Raw genomic sequence first — 23,638 nt, 5'->3', positions numbered from 1 at the left:
TACAACATGACTCTGTTCCTCTCAATGGAACTGAGCTGCAAAGTGACAATCAACCTGCAGACAAATGTGGTGGTGTTTTTTGAAGAAATCAACTCTAATTTTCTAATGCCGGACAACCCACTTAATATCAATGTAGACAACACCAATAGTAATTGTTTGTTTATGAATCCAGCCAATGGTTTGAAACTGTTGGAATAACATGCTGCTCCAGCTATAAATAACAGTTTTAGGACCCTCTAAGATTCAACATATTCCAATGAAACACAAACAGTTGTATCCTCCTAAAATGTGTATGAAGACAAATATTAAAGGGGTTCTCCAGTGGAATTTTTTTTCAAAAACAACTGGTGCCACAAAGTTAAACAGATTTGTAAATTACTTGTATTTAAAAATCTTAACCCTTCCAGTACTTATCAGCTGCTGTATACTCCACAGGAAGTTGTATTTCTTTCTGGAGTTCTTTTCAGTCTGATGACAGTGCTCTCTGATGACACCTTGATTTGCTTGTACTATGGACAGTTCTTGACGTGGGCAGAGATGTCAGCAGAGAGCACTGTGGTCAGACTGAAAAGAATTCCAGAAATAAATAAAACTTCCTGTGGAGCATACAGCAGCTGATAAGTACTGGAAGGATTAAGATGTTTAAATACAAGTAATTTTCAAATCCCTTTCTGACACCAGTTGATTAAAAAAAATGCTTTCCACCAGAGTACCCCTTTAAGACAGGTTCCATAAGATTCCCTTCTAAGCTAGGTCTACACAGCTACTTTGGCCATGACTCAGACTGCACAGCCAAACATTCCAGCCTGTTTTGCAGCTCTTGAAAGTGAATGTGATTGCATTGTAACACATAAGTTGCCATGACTGCTGGCAACACAGAGGCCACGGTTGCAGAAACTTGTCACATTCACTTTTATTAGATGTGATCCAATACATTTAGCCCAACACTGAAATTTTTGGCCATGCACTGCCTGACACAGCCACAATCTCCATGACGACCTAGCCTTACACAGATAGTCTTTTGTATAAAAATTATTTCTACAGGAGTATAAGATGTGTTACGTTTAGCGCTCCAGCCAGACACGCTGGCCATGAGTGATCTCCTCCTATATCTGCATCTGCCAGCGGGGCTGGGATTCGCATTGCAGGATGTGCCCGCATGCGAGTCCCAGTCTTTGTTGCCCTAGTGCCTTAGAGAAAGCATTCCTGTATTCCTACTTATTTGTATTCCAGACCCTTTGTTCCGTGACCTGACCCTGCTCCTCTGCCGCCTGCCTATTGACCTCCTGCTACATTCTACGCTCCTGTGCTGCCTGCCCTGACCTACTGATATCCAGACCACAAGTTGCTGTATCCCTCCTGTCCTCACACTGCCTCAGCTGCCTGTGTGGTCGAGTTGTGCCAGGGGTAGCGACCTGGGTGCTGCCTGCCGCTGCATCCTGCTTTGCGGCGGGCTCTGGTGAATACCAACGGCACATTAAACTCCGCTCCCTGGCATGGCCCACATCATCTGCCACACAGGTTCAGTGGAATCACTACTATCGTCTCTGTTCCAGCCTACTGCCGTGAGTCTTACAGTAAGATCCGGCCATGGATCCCGCTGAGGTACCACTGCCTGAAGTTTAGGATCTTTCTTCCGTCGTGACTTTTACAGTCGCAGCAGATAGCCCATCAGGCTCAACAACTGAACCAACTGTCTTCCATGATGCATCAGCTTCTTGCCACACAGCAACAACTACAGCCGCAGCAGCCGCAACCTGCTCCTGTTTCTCCACCTGCACCAGCTGCTCCTACCGGATCCAAACTTAATTTACCTTTACCCACAAAGTATGAGAGGGATCCTAAGATGTATAGAGGCTTCGTGGCTCAGTGCTCGATACATTTGGAGCTCATGGCGGATCAGTTCCAGACAGAATGAGCTAAAGTGGCGTTTGTGGTCAGTCTTTTGTCCAGAAAATCCTTGGCCTGGGCTACTCCTCTCTGGGATCATAATGATCCCGTTACCTCTAACCTGTCGGCCTTCCTTGCAGAATTCTGCAGTGTATTTGAAGAACCTGCACAAGCCTCCTCTGCCGAGACGGCTCATCTGAATCTCTGCCAAGATAATTCCTCTGTTGGTGATTAAGCAGTTCAATTCCGCACTCTAGCCTATGAACTGGCTTGGAACGACGAGGCCTTGTGGGCTACATTTAAAATAGGTCTGTCCTGTTATTAAGGATGCTCTCGCTGCACAAGATCCTCCGTCTACCCTGAGTGAACTAATCCTTTTCGTTCCTCGTATTGATTTGCGTTTTGCCCAGAGGCAGGAAGAGCTTCGTATGGAAAGAGAACCTGCCCGAACATGGCGATTTCCTTGCTTGGCACCCGTGTTCCAACGTCCCCTCTACAGTCTTCTTTGCCTCTTGCCGAAGAGGCTATGCTCAACGCAGCTGGAAAGATCCCGATGTTGCAATGACAATTTGTGCCTATATTGTGCCAGTCCGGAGCACTTTCTCAAAGACTGTTCTATATGACCACAACGTCCGGGAATGCTCGTACCTAGGACACGTTGGAGAGGCATCCCTAGGTGTGAATACTACATCTGAGATGGACATTTTGAGTATCTTGTGATGCCTTTCGGTCTCTGTAATGCCCCAGCTGTCTTTCAAGAATTTGTCATTGATATCTTCCGAGATATCCTCTACACCTGTATTGTCGTATATCTAGATGACATTCTGATCTTCTCACCTAATCTGGAGAAGCATCGCTCACAAGTCCTTCAGCGCCTCCGGGAGAATCATCTTTACGCTAAACTGGAGAAATGCTTATTCGAGAGATCTTTTCTTACATTTCTCTGTTACATTGTTTCTCACCAAGGTCTATAATGGATCCTGACAAACTGACTGCGGTATTAGATTGGCCATGCCATACTGGACTCCGAGCTATTCAACGCTTTCTGGGATTTGCCAATTATTATCGGCAGTTCATCCCACATTTCTCTTCCTTGGTCGCTCCAATTGTGGCTCTCACTGAAAAGAGCTCTAACCCCAAGATTTGGCCTCCTAATGCCGAAGAGGCCTTCACTCGCTTAAAGCCAGCATTTATCTCTGCTCCTGTCTTTTCTAGACCTGATCATGAGAAACCCTTTGCTTTAAAGGTAGATGCTTCATCCGTAGGAGCCGGTGCCGTTCTTACCCAGAAAATTTCTAAGGGCAAGACTGTAACCTGTGGTTTATTTCTCGCTTGCTGAGAGGAACTACTCCATTGGAGATCGTGAACTCCTTGCTATTAAGCTTGCCTTGGAAGAGTGGTGACATTTGTTAGAAGGGTGTCCTCATCCAGTCAGCATCTACTCAGACCATAAGAATCTCCTATACTTCCAGTCTGCTCTGCACCCTGCTGACAAAAACATTAAAATTGATCCCCTTTCCAGGTCCTCCGATGTTGTAGGAGTGGATCCCATGCCTAGGCATATTTTTCCTCCAGAGCGATTGATTTCCACAGCCCCTGCCGATCTTCAGCAAGTTCCACCAGGGAAATCTTTTGTGCCTGTTAAATTGAGACATAAAGTCTTGAATTGGGGAAATTCTTCACTGCTGGCTGGTCACCCTGGAATACAGAAGACTATTCAACTCATCTCCCGGCATTACTGGTGGCCACACCTTGAAAGCGATGTCACCCATTTTGTCCGTTCCTGTGTTACCTGTGCCCGTGACAAAACTCCTTGGCAGAGACCTGCGAGACTCTTACAGCCTTTGCCCATTGTGGAGACTCTGTGGTCTCACATAGCCATGGACTTTATTACCGATTTGCCACCTTCTTGCAATACGGTCATCTGAGTGATGGTCGATCGGTTCTCCAAGATAGCTCATTTCATTCCATTACCAGGTCTTCCATCTGCTCCACAACTGGCGAAATATTTTCTTGTACATATTTTTTGCCTTCATGGCCTTCCGAAAAAAATTCAAATTCTGGAAAGTTATCTTTGTCATTTTGTTTCGGCTTGACAAGACAATTGGGTCGACCTACTACCTTGGGCAGAATTTTTCTACAATCATAAAGATTCTGAATCTACGAAGACTTCACCGTTGTTTATTGTATATGGACATCATCATCCTCTTCCTATTCCAGGTTCCTGTGACTTGCCTGCTGTTGATGAACTTGTTTGGGACTTCTCCATTTGGCAACAAACTCGGCATTCTCTGTCTCAAGCCTCCTCAAATATGAAAGCCCAGGCAGATAAGAAAAGAAGACCTCCTCTGACCTTCTCTCCTGGTGATAAAGTTTGGTTATCCTCCAGATACATCCGTTTCAAGATTCCCAGTTACAAGTTGGGTCCTCTTTTCCTGGGTCCCTTTGAGGTCTTGCAAAGAATTAATTCGGTCTCTTATAAACTCCTTCTTTATGTATTCCCAATTATTTCTACGTATGTCTCCTCAAGCATCTTGTCATCAACCGGTTTTCACAAAAAATTTTTTTTCCAAGTGCCTGTCTCTGGTACATCCGATGTCTTTGAAGTCAGGCAGATTTTAGCCACCAAGACTGTGAGAGGGAGACAATTTTTTCTGGTTGACTGGAAGGGTTTTGGAGAAGAGATCTTGGGAGCCAGAAGAAAATATCCTGGACCGTGATCTTCTCAGGAACTTTTTGAACCCTAAAAAGAGGGGAGACCAAAGGGGGGTACTGTTACATTTAGCGATTCGGCCAGCGATTCAGCGGGACTGGGATTTGCATCACGGGACGCGCCCGCATGCGAGTCCCGGTCCGTCATTCACCTCCGCTCCCTTCTGTCTCCTCGCAACGCCGGCGCACATGCCCCCGTCCCCTAGTGCGCTCTAAAATTTAAAGGGCCAGTGCTCCCTTAATTAGTACCTGCACCTGCACCTTCCTTTTAAGTTCCTGCACCTCCCCCCCACTCACTTTCGGATCTTTGCTGCCCTAGTGCCTGTATTCTTACTTATCCTTCTTCCAGACCCTTTGTTCCATGACCTGACCCTGCTCCTCTACCGCCTGCCGATTGACCTCCTGCTACATTCTAGATTACGCTTCTGTGCTTCCTGCCCTGACGTACTGCTATCCGGACCACGAGTTGCTGTATCCCTCCTGTGCCTCGAACCTCCTCAGCCGCCTGTGTGGTCGAGTCGTGCCAAGGGTAGCGACCTGGGTGCCACCTGCCGCTGCAAGTCCATCCCGCTTTGCTGCGGGCTCTGGTGCATACCAGCGGCACCTTAGACTCTGCTCCCTGGAACGGCCCACGTTGTCTACAACACAGGTCCAGTGGATCCACTAATACCGTCTCTGTTCAAGCCTACTGCCGTGAGTCTTACAAGATGCCATGGCCTAACACAGCTAACACACAGTGTCTCATCAATTGCCATAGACTTTTTGGTACGGTCTGTAGACAATATTACATTCCACCCATAAAAGACGAATTCTCATAAAATTTCTAAACACAATGATCCTTTTCTCACTTGACGCAAGATGCAACGCAACTGGGAATTCACATTTTAAATAAATGACAAGGCCTTAAAGCAAAGTACATCCCTGTAACACCAATGTGACTATAATTACCTACAAAAGAAGCCAGTGTTTTATGTCAGACTAATTTCCCTCACTTGTGTCCCATTATTGAAATACTTCACACAAAATTTGCTTTTATTAATAGCTATTTTCCACACAGCCTCTCTTGTAAATATGTCAACTTTCCATTACACACAAAATGATCGAACCTGCTTTTTTGTCACCTGCAAATAATTAGTCACTCAATATGCAAAGCAACCTCCTTGAAGAAAAACAAATGGTCATAATTCTGTCTAATTGTAACTAAATGAGGCAGAATTTATTTTTTAAAGTGATAGACTCCAGGTGTGAGTTACCCAGTCAGTATTTTTGTGATGGATTCAAGGTGTAGTGAGGTGTAGTGCCCTTAAATGTACTGAACTAACAACCATGCACTGACTTTTTGCCACCTTTTGTCTGATAAACGATTTTGCATTTTATGTTTTGTACCAGTGTGATTGGCTACAAAAAAAACAAACAAAAAACAAAACAAAAAGGAAATGGGGGATGTAAATGATTGGCGGGGGGTATGAATCACTTTAGATTTTTTTTTCTTCTCTGTTGCTCCTCAGTAAGGCAGGAAACCCAATGGGCATAAAACAATCTGCCCTAAATATAAAAAGAAATCCCTCTTGATACTGAGTGGTGATCCAACTGAATCAGCAAGAACAAGAATTCTCTACACTCAGTCAGTGAAAAAAAAAAATCTTTTTGTAGAACACAGTAGTTGGCATCATTGGTCATATACTAAGTTGTGTATTCTGGAAGAGGTGCAGTTAAAACAAAATGCCCAATTTTGCACTGTGTTAAACAGTGTTGTTTTGATGTAAGTGCCAGGTTTGGTTCCTGTATATTCATAACATGGAACCATAAACCTCATTTGCTGGATGGAATAGTGCAGATATCCCTGCTATTCCATTGAGCTGGATCCAGTAAAACATAATATGATGAATGTGGCACTATGTATGTGGCATCCATTACAGTACAATGTTATGCGTCAGGGAGTCCCCCCAAAATTTAAGTCCAACAGACACTGCTTTAGTAATGTGAAACCAGCCTAACACATGTACATGTCTACAGGGTGTGGATTGTTTAGCCCCATAATGTTGAGAGCTCATGCCTTAGAAATAACAAAGATCATGGTGTAGAGGTATACATTCGGCCCTATTTATGTGAGAAAGTATAGGTCCAACTTTTTGTCCAACAGTCAACTTAGAGTAATGGATGGGAGACACATTCAACTAAAAAAGGAAACAAGAGTCAATAAATTTACTAAATCTTTCTGAAAGTTGACCTACAGTCCAAATTAGCATTGTTTGTTAGTCACTGTATATGATCATAATACAGGACTCCTATGTTGAGCTACACAGCGAGTCATAAGCCATTTGTTGGGGACCAATGTGATTGGGTATAATTATAGGTAGAGATAATTTGGGGAAGTTGTACCAATATTACATTGGATAGGTAAAAGAGGGGATTAAAGGAGTAGTCCAGTGGTGACTCAGTGGTGAGCAACTTATCCCCTATCCTAAGGATAGGGGATAAGTTTGAGATTGCGGGGGGTCCGACCGCTTGGGTCCCCTGCGATCTCCTGTACGGAGCCCCGACAGCCCGCGGGAAGGGGGCGTGTCGACCTCCGCACGAGGCGGCGGCCGACACGCCCCCTCAATACAACTCTATGGCAGAGCCGAAGTGCTGCCTTCGGCAATCTCCGGCTCTGCCATTGAGATGTATTGAGGGGGCGTGTCGGCCGCCGCTTCGTGCGGGGGTCGACACCCGCTATCTGGGCCGAGAGCCGGGGCCCCGTACAGAGAGATCGCAGGGGGCCCCAGCGGTCGGACCCCCCGCGATCTCAAACTTATCCCCTATCCTTAGGATAGGGAATACGTTTTTCACCACTGGACTATCCCTTTAAAGCAAATTAAAGCAGACAAAATGTGCACTATGATATTAAAGGGGGTTGTCCACAGAAAATCAAGTTATATTCAAAACATAGGGGAAAAGTGTCTGATCAGGGGAAGTCCAATCCCATGGGAAACCCTGCAATCTTTAGAACAGGGTCTTGGCTCTCAAAAAGAGCCAGTGCTGTAGATGGCACATGCTTCATTCATTTTTATGGGAGTACAGAATTGGGGCAGCTCTGGAGCTGTCATAGAAATGAAAAGAGTGCATACAATAATATCAGAAGTGATTCATATATTCCTTTACATGGCCTCATTATTGGTGTGATCAACAAAAAAATGTGGTTCTCTATTCCCATAGATGGGCAGAGGAGGCATGTTTATGGTTGATTTTACCCACTGGCCCAGATTAAGTAATTTAAATTAAACCCAAAAACTACACACCAACACTTTTGGTTAGAACCATTCAGTCCTAGTGATTTAAACAAGCAAACTGTGCCACAGTGCAGCCCCTAAGTATGTTTATATGTAGGAAAGCTACTGTATCAATTGTCCAATATTTTGGCATCTGACTTGGCATCTCCTGTCTATTCTCTTATTCTTGATGTTTGAAATTGTGTTAGTATCAGGGATATAACCCTGTTCTGTTACAGAAAAGTGTACAAAATGTAAGACATGTCTGAAAAAGTGTAGCAGAACATCCCTGTAGGCATGGTCTGTGGCCTAATTCATCTTTGTTTAAAGAGTACCTCTCATGATCTTGTTAAATTTTATAATCCTCCCAGTTCACTGCTCCATCATAATAAACCACCCCCTGCCTTTATTTTTATTATTTTTTCGTTTTCTACCTTGATATTGCTCTGTATTTTCTGCTCAGTCTCAGTCAGATTCACAGACTGGGAAGGGGCATTACCCAGCAGGCTGTGACATCATCTGAAGCCATACAGGGTAGAACTTCCTTCTTCACTCTACTACATACAGCCCAGAGCAGTTCAGTGTGTGAGATGAGCTATGATTGGATAAGGCTACACCCACACCCCTCAGCATTTCCTGATTTTGAATTTCTGTCAGGCCAGCAGGAGTCCAAAGTCTGTGCAAGAGATGGGGGAAAATGTGCACTGGACAAGTAGGGAGACACCTAGTGGCAACTCTTTTAAACACGAATAAAACATAGAAAACTTCATTTTTTTTAAACAAAGTACATTAGAAAGATTTTTTATTTACCGTAAGGAGTGCAATAGCAAAAAATAGTTTTAATGCGAGTGCACATTTAATCGTGTAGTTATTAGAATGACTATGTAAAAACCTGACAGTCAGAGGTGGGAAAACGTTTTGAAACCTCATGTGTCTCTATATGAATTTTACAATTACATCTATGTATCTCCAACACAACTTCCTCCAAATACAAAAGACTTGATTATTGATTGCAGAAAAATAATGACCCAATTCTTTAAAAAAACAAAATTACTATTTGTGTTGTTTTAGGTTGCATGTAGACAACATCCACAGCCTGTACTCAATACCTTAAAAACAAAAACACTTCTCTGTCACCCTTCCCAAGGGCAGATGATTTTGGTCAGCTCCCGTTTGCACTGGTATCACAATGTTACTGTTACAACTTCAATGCCTGAGGTTCACAAAACTTTCCCATTAAGTAGCAAGAGCAGCTACATTAAAATGCAAGTATGCAATGAAATTCTTTTGAAGAGTTGCAGATTCACTGGGACACTAAATATTGATAATGTTCTAACCCTTCGGGACCCTAGTGATAACTAGACTGAAGGGGATATAAAGCTACTGTACAGTGGTTATTTTGGATAATCTTCCTTGCACAGCACCTATGGAGTTTTTGTCTTTCTCTGGATCATCATTACAGGAGAACAGAGTAAAATACACTTCTATGTATGCATTTATAACCTCACCCAGAAGAAGATATGCTCCTAATAAAAAAATTTACATGTAAAGAGTACCTGTCACCAAACTAAACTTTTAATATATTGTTCCTTATGTAATTATAATACACTTTGCTATTTACTTGCTGTTAAAATTCCCAACCTTTATAATTTTTTTATGTGATTGAAAAAACTGCAACTAGGTGGCTCTGTTCTGTTCCCTGCCACAAGTCAAAAAGTTAGTTTGGTCTCTTCCGGGCCTGGTAGGAAGTGGGTGTGGGGTATGGCGAGGCACAGTTCTCACAGGCTTCAGTGACGTGGCGCTTGCTGGGGAACACCCACTTTCTCCTGCCAGGAGCTCACACAATGTGAACAAGGGGAAAGGTATGACACAGAGCTTTTTATTTCTTTGAAAAAAATTTTAAGGGTAGGAGGGGTGTTAGTAGTTAGGGAATATAATCTGAGTTAGTTTAGAAAATATGGTTTCATGACAGGTACTTTGGGAAAAAAACATAAATATGACAAGAAAATATATCATCTTCATGCTATACAATGTAGTATATAGGCCAGTTTTATTATTATTTGTAATACAATGCTTTCTCCCATAACTATGCAGGCATTTTGTTTTTACATGGTTTTTACAGGTGTTTTGTACCTGTTTTTCTGCATGGGTCTCGGTGGTGCAATGCGTCCTATACAGCCATTGTCACCCACATCCCCCCGCACGCTAGGTCTCCTCTCACCTGCCGTACCTATCTCCACATTTTAAACCGAATAAAGAAGACGGTGAACAAAGGGCTTGTGGTGAGTGCTGCGTTATTTCCTTCTTCTATTGTCTGTTAGATTTGTAAATTACTTCTATTAAAAAATCTTAATCCTTTCAGTACTTATGAGCTTCTGACGTAAAGGTTGTTCTTTTCTGTCTAAGTGCTCTCTGATGACACGTGTCTCGGGAAACGCCCAGTTTAGAAGCAAATCCCAATAGCAAACCTCTTCTAAACTGGGCATTTCCAGAGACACGTGTCATCAGAGAGCACTTAGACAGAAAAGAACAACCTTAACTTCAGAAGCTCATAAGTACTGAAAGGATTAAGATTTTTTTTATAGAAGTAATTTACAAATCTGTTTAACTTTCTGGAGCCAGTTGATATATAAAAAAAAGTTTTTTCCTGGATAACCCCTTTAACTTCATGTAGTTAAATTTTCACAATTTTTCCTCCAGATTCTTATGGAAATTCTGCTGTGTGAACATAGCCTTAGGCTGATAGAATCACATTGATTATATGAAAAGATTGATTTATGAAAGGCAGATCAGTAATTTAAGCAATGCTTACCTGCCATATCATTCCATATAATTTCCTTGTTGTCAGGTCAAAATTTTTCAGTGTACCTGTCATGTGACCTATTCATCCAATAACTTCCCTATGCAATAAGCAATGTAAGAAATGTTTTGTTATTTTATAGCATCTCTTTCCTTTTATTTAAAAAATGTATGACTTGTCACAGAGACATGTCAAAGTATTGATCAGTGCTGAGACACCCTACTCATCAGGAGAATGAGCAGGGAGAAGAGCAAGGCAATACGCTTCACTCCCTAGCTCAAAGTGATCTCCATCCTGTGGCCCTATAGCCCTACAATGGGATCGCAGACCAATTGGCACCCCAGCCATGGCACTGGAGCGGTCGGGGAACATATATATATATATATATATATATATATATATATATATATATATATATGTATGATAAAAGTGTGACTCAGAGGCTCAGATTACTATTCTGTTACTTCACACTGTAGCTCTCCCTATTCAGATTGCCTTCTGTGAGTAACACAAGCCCAGCACAAACTCAATGAGAAGTCAGAGCATGAATTAGAAACTTGCATTACAGCAAAGACTAATCATAAAATGCACTGTATATACACTCCGATCTTTAGTAAACTCCTACTGTTATTAGATTCGGAAGGTTTATTCAGAGGCTTCAATTTCTCAATAAATCTGCCACTGCAGGGGCTGGCTGTGCGCCACACAGTGAAATCTATGCCAGCTCTGAAGTAGTGTAGATTTAAACTATGATTTATGCAAGTACTGGCGTAAATCCTATTTAATTTGGTGGGGTGCTGTGGACCCTACAAAAAGTCATGCATTTTTGCGCAACTGAGGGTGGAGTAAAAATGTGTGACTTTTTTGCACCAGAAACCTGGTGTAAACTAATAATAAATTCTCCACATGGTACATGATACTTGGAATAAAGGATATGAAAGCTATGTGACATAATATGGCTATATTAATCTACTGTAAATTAAATTTCATTATATTTTCTACACTGCTTATAATGGGCAAAAAATCTATAAAATGTGTAATAAACCATAATAAGGACGAGATGTCTACACACTTTGGTTTAATAGAATATACACAGGCCCACAAAATGTTGCATTTGTAGTCTCATTAACCCAGCCTCCAGACTGGCACCACCTATACCATCAGATAGAGCAGCTGGAAATAAGGACGAAGAAGAATTAACACTACACACACCCCCACCCTATGATGAGTAATCTGACCATAAATCACATCTGTCACTATTGAAGACTTCAACTACTCTACAAAGGCTAATTTGCTTTCATGCGATTGTCTAAACTCCTGCAATAATGATAACCAAACATAGAACCCACACGAAGCCCTATAATTATGACAAGGTAGCTATAAACAAAGCATTGTCCCGGAAAGACTTCTCCATGCTGTTTAGTTCAATTAGTAAAGTTTGACATGAGTTTTAATTATGACATATTGGCTATGGGGGCCATAATATATTTTATATTCCAGTGGACGCAGAAGTGGATTCATTGGAACCTTTTTCACATGTCAATCATACCATCCACCATTGTAACTGTACCTGTAACTAAATATTCTTTCCAGAAGTGTGAAAGAGAAATATGGGTTACACAAGTCTTTGTTTATGGAACTCAACCGAACATATGCCAAGTACATTGTACATGTTTATGTATGTAGAAATAAATGCCGCTACCTTTAATAACATTGTGCCCGCTTATTTGGGCACTGCAATTTGCAAAAACATTTTATACAATGTAGAAAATAACTTTTTGGGGGAGATTTATCAAAACCTATGCAGAGGAAAGGTTGACCAGTTGTCCATAGCAACCAATCAGATTGCTTCTTCCATTTTTCAGAGGTCTATTAAAAAATGAAAGAAGCTATTTGCTTTGTTGCTATGGACAACTGGTCAACTTTTCCTCTGCATGGGTTTTGATAAATCTCTCCCATGTGTATATTGATAATATACATTGGTTCAAAATTAGTATATTTTTTGGTGAAACAATGCAGTCTTGGCACTGCAGCTATTACCTGTGTGTCTTATGGAGACAAAATACAGGAAGCGTGGGAGCGGGACAAGCAAGGCTCTGTGTAGGCACCTGGCTTGTCAATCATCCTGATGTGTGAGCCGGAGGAGTATCACAGAGCCCTACTGCACAGAGCCCTGCTTGTCCTCAGTACACAGAGCCCTGCTTGTCCTCAGTGCCCAGAGCCCTGCTTGTCCTCAGTGTACAGAGCCCTGCTTGTCCTCAGTGTACAGAGCCCTACTTGTCCTCAGTGTACAGAGCCCTGCTTGTCCTCAGTGTACAGAGCCCTGCTTGTCTTCACTGCACAGAACCCTGCTTATCCAAAGCTCAGGGTAGGAATACCAGTAAACAGTGATCAGTGCATGCCTCATTCTGCATCTGACAACCATAGTAATCAGATTTTATAATATAAATCTGATTTTGCACTTTTTTTTTTTTTTTATAACATGGATACTTTTAGGGCAATATGATATGTTCTGATTGTAATTTATGGAGGATGCCATCATGCCTGAGCTGTTTTTAATAGCAATTAGAGATATGTTTCACAACAGAACCCATGGACCATAGACATCAATAGACATAGCGAGGAAAAGGGGTAAATGGCACACACCTAAAATCAATCCAGGACTATGATAATTCAATTTATTGCCATTTTTCAAAACTATAAAGCTGCTTTAAACACTAATTGTATAAATTCTTAAAGGGGTACTCCGGTGAAAACCTTTTTTCTTTTAAATCAACTGGTGGCAGAAAGTCAAACATATTTGTAAATTACTTCTATTAAAAAATCTTAATCCTTCCTGTACTTATTGGCTGCTGAATACTACAGAGGAAATTCTTTTCTTTTTGGAATGCTCTCTGATGACATCCCGAGCACAGTTATCTCTGCTGACGTTATTATAATAATAATAACGCTTTATTTATTGCTGTCCTTAGTGGGATTTGAACCCAAGTCCCCAGCACTGCCAGGCAGCAGTGCTAACCACTGAGCCACCATGCTGCCCTTATCATATATCTGCTATGCATCTGCTATGCATGGTTGCTAAAATGGACAGAGATGTCAGCAGAGAGCACTGTGCTCGTGATGTCATCAGTGTTCCAAAAAGAAAGGAATTTCCTCTGTAGCATTCAGCAACTAATAAGTACTGGAAGGATTACATTTTTTAATAGAAGTATTTACAAATATGTTTAACTTTCTGCCACCAGTTGATTTAAAAGAAAAAAGGTTTTCACCGGAGTGCCCCTTTAAGATTATCTAGGGTTCTTCATGCTAGTGTTATGAAGATACAGACTTTCTGTCTGTGTGGTACACGATACATAGGTAAGATATATCGAATAATTGGGAATAAACAGTAAGTATTTTTATTTTTTCTTGTATATTTAAATGGTTATTTCCATCCCAGACATTTATGTTTTGTCTACAGGATGTGCCATAAATGTCTAATAGACATGTGTATCTCAGCTGTGGGACCTGTACCTATCTCTAGAACAGAAGTCTCCCGAGCACGATCCTTCCTGCTGAGGCAGCTGCTTTGCACTGCATCGAGGCAAAGACTGAACAGATAGGTTGCCGGGATTATAGAAATAGCTGAGCTCATTCAGTTCTGCCGTTTTCATTACCATAGAAGCCAATGGAAGTTCCAGAAACATCACAGCACTGCATGCTTCCGTGTTCCTATAACTTGGAAATTATGGAATCAGCATACAGCAGCAAGCTACGAAATTTCTGTAACTGACATTCATTTTTATAGAAATACAGAAACAGCAAGCTTGGCTGTTTCATGGTCTAGACTTCTGCCCACTTGAGTCTCCACCTCAATGCAGCAACAGGTGGGACCATAGTCAGGGGTCCAATTTTGGAGATAGATACATGTCCCAAAGGAGAGATCTGAATCTTGCGGATATCCCACATATGTCTAAGATGGGAAAATCCCTTTAAAGGGGTATTCCGGGCGAAAATATTTTATCCCCTATCCAAAGGATAGGGGATAAGATGTCTGATCGCGGGGGGGCCCACTGCTGAGACGCCCCGTGATCTCCCTGCAGCACCCACATTCTATGCGGGTGCTGAATCTCCAGTTTCGGAAACCTCCAGGCCGCCATGCCCCCTCCCATAGACATGAATGGGGGGGCGTGGCATGATGTCACATCCCCAGTCCCGGAAACGCAGGGTTTCCGAAACTAGAGACGCAGTCCCCGCATAGAATGCGGGTGCTGTAGGGAGATCGTGGGGGGTCTCAGCAGCGGGCCCCCCGTGATCAGACATCTTATCCCCTATCCTTTGGATAGGGATAAAATATTTTTGCCCGGTAACATTTGTCTTTCAATTCTTGCAACTGTTGATTTTGTCTGTTTCCCTTTTTTTGCAATATAATACTGTATTATAATCAATTAATTTAATTATTTTATAAAGTAAATATCTCTATGCTTAGGCCAATCCACAGTCAGTTCAATATTCCTCTGTGAGATAAACCAACACAGTGGAATTCAGACTATCTGCAGGAAGACAGTGCCAAGTGTAAATTGGATGGAAGACACAAGTGTCCTTCTCAAGAGATTGCTGAGTCTCAGCCAGCATCTCCTGTCTGGCAACCTGACTGTTCCATTCACTGGATTTAAGTTCCTGGGAACCAGTCTCCTTCAATAAGGGTGGAGTTTATCCTTCCTGGATCGAGTCCTGAATTAGTTTTTACTAGATTTGGCTACTGTGTGAAAACATTGGCAAAGGAAAGGTTCTCTTTTGAAGTGTGGACAGAAACTGTGGACACTTGAGGCTTCATGATGTGTCTAACCAGGCATGAGCATTGACAGCAGCTCTAAATGATGAATTATATCTAAAGAACATTCCTTTATTCCTGCCTGGGGAACAAAAAATTGGTCAAAGGGTTATTAAATATTAGCAACAGATATGCACATCGAATCTACAATGTTGAATATGTTTAAACAGTAGCCAACCCCTCAAAGTTAGCATCAGTTACCTGATACAAAGATGAAAAATGATAATAATAAAAACTGGATCGTGCTTCAATTATAATATGAAAATGTAAATGTATTACACAATTTAAAATATAATTTTTTATCAGTATATCCTCAAAGCACAGGGCCCTTGTGCCGAGGGAATTAAAATATAAAAATAAGATAAAATAACAATATCAACAATCACCGATAGCTTGCATAGAAAAATTTGACAATTTATTGTCACTTTTGATGGTCCGGCCTCCGGTAATCCAGAAAATGAGCTCAAGTCCTATAAATGATGTAGATTCCAAAGTAATATAGGTAGGTAAGATATATTATATGGGTAATATAGGTAGGTAAGATATATATGAGCTCATTTTCCGGATTACCGTAGGCCGGACCATCAAATTGACATTAAATTGTCAAATGTTTCTATGCAAGCTATCGGTGATTGTTGATATTGTTATTTTATCTTATTTTTATATTTTAATTCCCTCGGCACAAGGGCCCTGTGCTTTGAGGATATACTGATAAAAAATTATATTTTAAATTGTGTAATAAATTTACATTTTCATATTGTAATTGAAGCACGATCCAGTTTTTATTATTATCATTTTTCATCTTTGTATCAGGTAACTGATGCTAACTTTGAGGGGTTGGCTACTGTTTAAACAATTTCTCTGCTACTTTCTAACACCAGGTGTAGGTGTACAGCCCTCTTACCTCGGTTAGCTAATTGTGAGCTGCACATTCCCAATTTCTTTTTTACCAATGTTGAATATGTGTTTAATCTGTTCTTTCTTTGCTAGTTAGCTATAATTTTGAGAATTGTATAAGTCCCAGTGAACACTGACTTTGCGTAATGTAGTGAAAATGTTTCGTTTTTGCAAAGAATGTTTCGTTTTTGCCATTATTGTGTACATTATAGTGCACAGTACATTCCAATATACCAAAGTTAGGGTCTCTTGCACAGCATGTATTTGGGGACCATATCTCATATATTCCAATATAAATACGGTAAAATTTAGATATCTGTTTAACACTGGTATCAGATGCCATTTATATTGCACTGAGTAATAATCTGTGATGTGGAATATAAACCACAATACTAGTTCCTGCTCACACACAGTATTACAGAATGAAGTGCACTCACTTGCGTGCATGAGGCCTTACTGATAAAAGCAATTAGACTACAATTAGACTGGTCAATTTTTATTGATCAATAGCTATAAAATCAATAATTATTGGGTTAACATTCTAAGTAATAGGGGATAGATAGATCTGAATATAAATGTCCTTTCTTGTTCCCCTTTTCCTGTAGTGTATTGTCAAGTTTCAATGCAAAATCATAGAATGTTGTAGAATTTTTTATACCTTTTTTGTCGACTAACAGTATTTTGTAGCTACAAGTTTCAGGAGTTCTCCCATTACAAGTTAAAAGAATTTCTGAGCACATGAGCAGAAAACACACAGGTTACATCTCACAAATATGCAAGGGTCTAAACAACAAAAGTGGAGAATTCACACTATGTAGTCCAGTTCTATGACTATGGACTACATAGATAAATATGGGGGGGGGGTTGCTGTCGATTTGCAACCATTGCTAATAAATCGCACATACTATAAAACTTGGTGCATTTTTGGATGATACTAAATAGCTTGTGCATCCTTCTTAACCAAGTTCTGCTCTGTTTGACTGCTTTTTAACATGCAACTATCTACATATCAGCACTTAAAGTAGGCTTCTGGCCAATCAAACAATATATACAGTACATATAAATAGACAGATAGATAGCAACAGGAGAATACAGCAGCACACTGCTAGCACAAAGATATAGATAAAACATGAGTATATAGATAAAACATGAGTATATAGATAGAACATGGAAAGCTATACAGCTGTAATGCAATAAATGAAAATATGAAATTATGAAATGATGAGGTACTTAGCTTGCAAATTTGGCAGCCAAATAGCTTGGACCGTCCCACCACGTTAAATTGACTTCATTCTGGGACGGACCCTACACTATGAATATGCCTCTGTGTGAACAGTTCAGCAGGCATTGCAAGATCTGAAACATCCAAGGCACCTTATATACACCTAATAGAGGTGGGTGGGGTGCAAGAGCCACTCAAGTTTTATCTATATACTCATGTTTTATCTATATCTTTGTGCTAGCAGTATGCTGCTGTATTCTCCTGTTGCTGTATATTTAGCCCAGCAGCTTGCACCTGTAAGCCAGGTCTATACAATAGTTTGGAATCAATAGTGCTGGCCAACTTATTCTTTGGTTGTATTACACATACGGGGGAGTGGCTACCTCCATGTTGGCTCTTGCACCCCACCCACCTCTATTAGGTGTATATAAGGTGCCTTGGATGTTTCAGATCTTGCAATGCCTGCTGAGCTGTTCACACAGAGGCATATTCATAGTGTAGAGTCCGTCCCAGAATGAGGTCACCTTACCGTGGTGGGACGTTCCAAGCTATTTATCCACCAAATTTGCAAACTAAGTACCTCATAATTTCATATTTTCATTTATTGCATTACAGCTGTATAGCTTTCCATGTTCTATCTATATACTCATGTTTTATCTATGTCTTTGTGCTAGCAGTGTGCTGCTGTATTCTCCTGTTGCTATATATTTAGCCCAGCAGCCTGCACCTGTAAGCCAGGTCTATACAATAGTTTGGAATCAATAGTGCTGGCCAACTTATTCTTTGGTTGTATTAGACAGTGTTACGCCTAGCGCTCCGGGTCCCCGCTCCTCCCCGGAGCGCTCACGGCGTCTTTCTCCCTGCAGCGCCCCGGTCAGTCCCGCTGACCGGGAGCGCTGCACTGTCATGGCCGTCGGGGATGCGATTCGCACAGCGGGACGCGCCCGCTCGCGAATCGCATCCCAGGTCACTTACCCGTCCCGGTCCCCTGCTGTCTTGTGCTGGCGCGCGCGGCTCCGCTCTCTAGGGCGCGCGCGCGCCAGCTCTCTGAGACTTAAAGGGCCAGTGCACCAATGATTGGTGCCTGGCCCAATTAGCTTAATTGGCTTCCATCTGCTCCCTGGCTATATCTGATCTCCTCCCTTGCACTCCCTGGCCGGATCTTGTTGCCTTGTGCCAGTGAAAGCGTTTAGTGTGTCCAAAGCCTGTGTACCTGAACTTCTGCTATCCATCCTGACTACGAACCTAGCCGCCTGCCCCCGACCTTCTGCTACGTCTGACCTTGCCTCTGCCTAGTCCTTCTGTCCCACGCCTTCTCAGCAGTCAGCGAGGTTGAGCCGTTGCTAGTGGATACGACCTGGTTGCTACTGCCGCAGCAAGACCATCCCGCTTTGCGGCGGGCTCTGGTGAAAACCAGTAGCCTCTTAGAACCGGTCCACTAGCACGGTCCACGCCAATCCCTCGCTGACACAGCGGATCCACAACCCGTAAGCCGAATCGTGACAGACAGATAGATAGATAGCTGGATAAATGAGAGATAGCTGGAGATAGATAGATAGATAGATAGATAGATAGATAGATAGATAGATAGACAGATAGACAGACAGACAGATAGACAGACAGATGGACAGACAGACGGACAGACAGCCAGAAAGACAGACAGACAGACAGACAGATAGATAGATAGATAGATAGATAGATAGATAGGTAGGAGATAGATAGATAGATAGATAGATAGGAGATAGATAGATAGGAGATAGATAGATAGATAGATAGGAGATAGATAGATAGATAGATAGATAGATAGATAGATAGACAGAGAGACAGTAAGATAGATATATAGATAGACAGACAGATAGATAGACAGACAGACAGTAAGAAAGATAGATAGATAGATAGATAGATAAATAAATAGATAGATAGATAGATAGCTATTTTATTTGTTTTACTCCAAAAGCCTGGATAATCATTTCTAAAGGTTTAGTGCATTGCAAGGCGGCATCACTGTAATTATGTTACGCATAATGCTTTTTTATTCTACTGTTCTCTAATTTTAGCTGCCACTTCAATTGAGTGTGTATACAAATTATATTGTAATTATGCCAGAAAGTTTTGTAAGAATACGGTAAAAATATATAGAGTAAAGTTCAATTAATACAAAACACAACCAGGGGGCATACACATCCCAATTTGTGCATCCAGCAGCTGAATCCTGCAGGAGAATTTTGAACCCACCTACTGCGTATCCCTGCTGGATCTGTGCCGTACCAGTTTAATTTCAATGAACCGAGCAAATCAGCTAGTGACACTGTTCAACTTGTTTTTTGACCATATCTGGCTTTTGACCTGGACTGAAAACCATGGTCTGCTGCAGTTGTCAGTCTGGGTGAAAAGCTGAATACGGTAGTGGCCTCTGTAAAATACTGACAGTGTAATAAGAAGTGAATAGCTTATCATATTGCTCCATATTATTAGAATCCTTCCAAGTGGCAGCACATAACTCTCCATGCAGTATCATACAACATATCTTCATTAGAATCAAAGATTCAGCAAATGTAACCTACCATCAGTTTTAGGCTGACAAAATCATGACCAACATAAGACTGGTGTCATCCCACATAAAATGAACTACCTTGATTCACTCAGGTGTTTCAGAGTATTCATAGTTTAAAAATGCCACCAGGACCGCTTAACTAGTCCTCGGGGCAGGTCCCAGTTGCTGCTCCCATCTGGTAGGCTTGAGTGACGCGTTTCTCTCTGGAAGTGTTTAGGGAGAGATGCGTCAATCAAGTCAGCCAGGCGGAAAGCAGCTGCCGGGACCTGCCCCAAAGACTAGTTACCAGGGACCTCGCAGTTTGGGCAGCATAAAACTGATGACAGGTTCCCTTTTAACAAAAAAATGTAAATATAGATAAACTAAATATATAAATTATTATACACTGATACATGTGGTGTCCTGCTTTAACACTACTAGTAGAGACTGTTTTACACTGTATACTGCAATATGTTATAGTATACACAGATTTTATACAGGCATTGCTATGGCTAAAGTTTCCCTAACTTAGTAAGCACCTTCTGAAAGGAAGGTTTAAGGGGTACTCCGCTGCCCCAGTGTTCGGAACATTTGGTTCCGAACACTTGGAGCAGGCGGCGGGGGGTTGTGATGTCACGGTCACGCCCCTCATGATGTCACATCATGCCCCCTCAATGCAGATGCCACGCCCTCTACCATAGACTTGCATTGACGGGGCATTGCATGCCATTATGAGGGGCGTGGTCGTGACCTCATGACCCCTGCCGCCCACACCCAGCATTCTAAATGAACGTTGGGTGCTGCACAGTGATCGTGGGGGTACCAGCGGCAGGACCCCCGTGATCAGACATCTTATTCTATCTATGAGTTGTCTAGGAGTGGAGTAGCCTCTAAGCCTGTCTTCTCTTCAGTTCAATGCAGTGAGTTGAGGACAATCTAGCCTTGCAGTTGACCAGTAAAGTTGTGTGAGTTCAGTCTGTACAGACGAGATGAGCCATTGAGGGGCAAAGTATGTCAAAGAGTCTTTAAGGCCTCCTGCTAAGAATAGCAACCTGGGCAGCTGATACTGCTACATCGGTGCGGGATCTGCACCCCACAGCTGGGAATTGCACCTAAGCAAACAAACAGAAAGCAATAGGGATTCGAGCATTTGCCCTATGTGTGCCTAATAAAGAACATAACTACTGATGTTTTAGAGACAGAGAGGTAAAAAATTGTGAAATTTTGAAAGCTATGAAAAGGCCATGTGCCACTATCCGGGATCGAAAGTTTTCAACTATGTTTTGCCAAGTTATTTTTTCAAAGTTATCTAAATCTCCAGTCTATCATCCTGCACCTTTAAGGGGTACTCCTGGGAAATAAAACGTATCCCCTACAAGCTTCAGTGACAGCTCGCTCAGCCAATCCCTAGGATGGCTGACAGGACAGGACCCCGGCTCAGCCAGTGTGGATACGGGATAAGTTTTGTTTCCACAGAATACCCCTTCAACATGAAAGGCACACGACCTTACGCCACACAGGGAGTGACCTGGTTTAAGTACTACTATTACCAACTCTCTTAACTGTGCCAACCCTAGGAATATGGGAAGTTTGGTGGAGAATCTCAGCCATTGTGAATACTGTGACCACTGCTATCCTCAACATCCTTAAAGTCATCGCACTGGGACGTCATAACTCATACACTCCATGGGCTTCGGCATACACACACAAAAACAAACAGACACAACAATCAGACTAATAATATTAAAACCACCAACAGGTGAAATCAATAACATGGATTATCTTACAACAATGGCTCTTGTCAAATACATGCATTTTTTTTTTCATTTACGATGTTTACTGTGCGGGATCAATAACATCATATTTCAATAGTTCAACATTTTTTCATTAAAAGGGGGGGTTGATTAAAATTTTTATTACAGGTTTATTTTATATTTAAAAAAAAAAAAATATATATATATATATATATATTTTTTTTTTTTTTTTTTTCAATGACACTTTTTAAGTCCCCCTAGGGGACTTTCATAAGCAATTATTAAATAGTTTTTACTGACCAATGTTATGTTTTTACATTGCATTTATCTGTTAGATTGGTACTCTGTTAGTAAAGCCTGTATCAGCAGATCTACTATGGCAGACATAGAGGCCTAATAAAGGTCCCAGCTGCTATAGCACCTGATTGGCACCCAGTTATCCCACTAAACGGGTATGGATTGGACACCCTTCAGGAGCGGCATGTTCTGATTTATTTATTTTTTAATTTAAATAACTATATCTTGTAATCTACCACTATAAAGCTCACAAAAATTTAGCTTGACTAAATACCACACGTACACAGATCAAGCTCAACTTATATTGTCTAAAGTGAATTTTCTGACACAAATAAAATACAAAGGTTCTAATTAAATATGAAACATATAAAATGTGTATGTAAAATATTACTAATGTTAACTTCAGTACTTATGAAATATTAATCAATATGGTCTATTTATTGAGCTTGAATACGGTACAGTGCTATGCTTTTCAGTACATCCATCAGCATGAAAAGTAATACATCATGAAAAATGCACCGAAAAGCTTGATTAACATCCCCCCTAATTCTTGAATTACACTTTACATCTTATGACCTACATTAGAGTTTTCTAAAATATCTCATCTTGTCATAAAATGAAATTTCCCTTGGGTATTTCCATCTATGTAGATCTGTTAAAGGAAATGAGCAATACTGAGATCTAAGAAGTTTTTAATGGGATGTAAAATTTGAGTATAGAGGAAGAGACATGCATGGTTTTATTTCAATGAACTTTATCACCTTTATCGTGGACATGTACATCACATTCCAGTATAGTGTTTAGTACGCTGGTGTAAAATAAGAATAAAATGTACCTGTGTACGATTGAAGGCCACTCTTGCAAAAACAGCTTGAGACACGCTTGCCCTTTTCAGCTCATCCCGGACTTGTTGGTAGATGTCTGGAGAAACTTCCACTGAAGAGTTGGTGGTTTCCACTGGTTTAACAGGTCTGGGAATCGGCGGATGGTTTAGAAACTGCTGGTTGATGGCCTGAGGATGTTGATGGGCTAAAAGTCTGCTGACAGCTATTTGCTGGTTTATTAAGTGTGCCATGGCAATTTGTTGTCGTACCAATGAAGGACTAAGCTGAGGAGACAAGAGTCCGGGGCTCATTATTGGCTGCAGGGCTGGTACTTGACTTCTAATCGGGGCGCTGTGATGAAGTGGGCTATGAGGAGCTTGTTCATTGCTCTTTCCTAGGCTTGCCAACTGGTTTATATTTGATAGGTGTGTTGGTCGTTGACCCAGTACACAGTAATCTGTTAGGTTATCCCGTTCAACTACAAATAACAGAAACATATATTAATATATGTATCCTATAGAACACACTTGAAAACACTTAAATGAGCACTGTCAGATCCCAAAACTTTTAATTTGTTGTTACTTATGAAAATTAAAGACCATTTGTTTAAAAATGTTGACTATTTGAATATTTAATAAATAACAT

The 23,638-nt window shown here is 41.3% G+C and overlaps 1 protein-coding gene across 5 annotated transcripts in view; it reads right to left on the bottom strand.

Annotated features, from left to right (window-relative positions):
* The window catches only part of SATB2 (SATB homeobox 2), a 190,467-nt gene that overhangs the window by 68,484 nt on the left and 98,345 nt on the right, over positions 1 to 23,638 (bottom strand). For all 5 annotated transcript variants that reach the window (XM_056534454.1, XM_056534453.1, XM_056534452.1 and 2 more), the window contains one exon: positions 23,005 to 23,471. In XM_056534454.1, coding sequence (XP_056390429.1) covers positions 23,005 to 23,471 — 467 coding nt within the window. The remainder of the gene's footprint in view (positions 1 to 23,004; positions 23,472 to 23,638) is intronic.

The sequence above is a fragment of the Hyla sarda genome, chromosome 8, assembly GCF_029499605.1.
Source record: "Hyla sarda isolate aHylSar1 chromosome 8, aHylSar1.hap1, whole genome shotgun sequence".
NCBI lineage: Eukaryota > Metazoa > Chordata > Amphibia > Anura > Hylidae > Hyla > Hyla sarda.
Note: the sequence above shows the minus strand (reverse complement) of the source record. Positions and strands in the feature narration are given on the sequence as shown.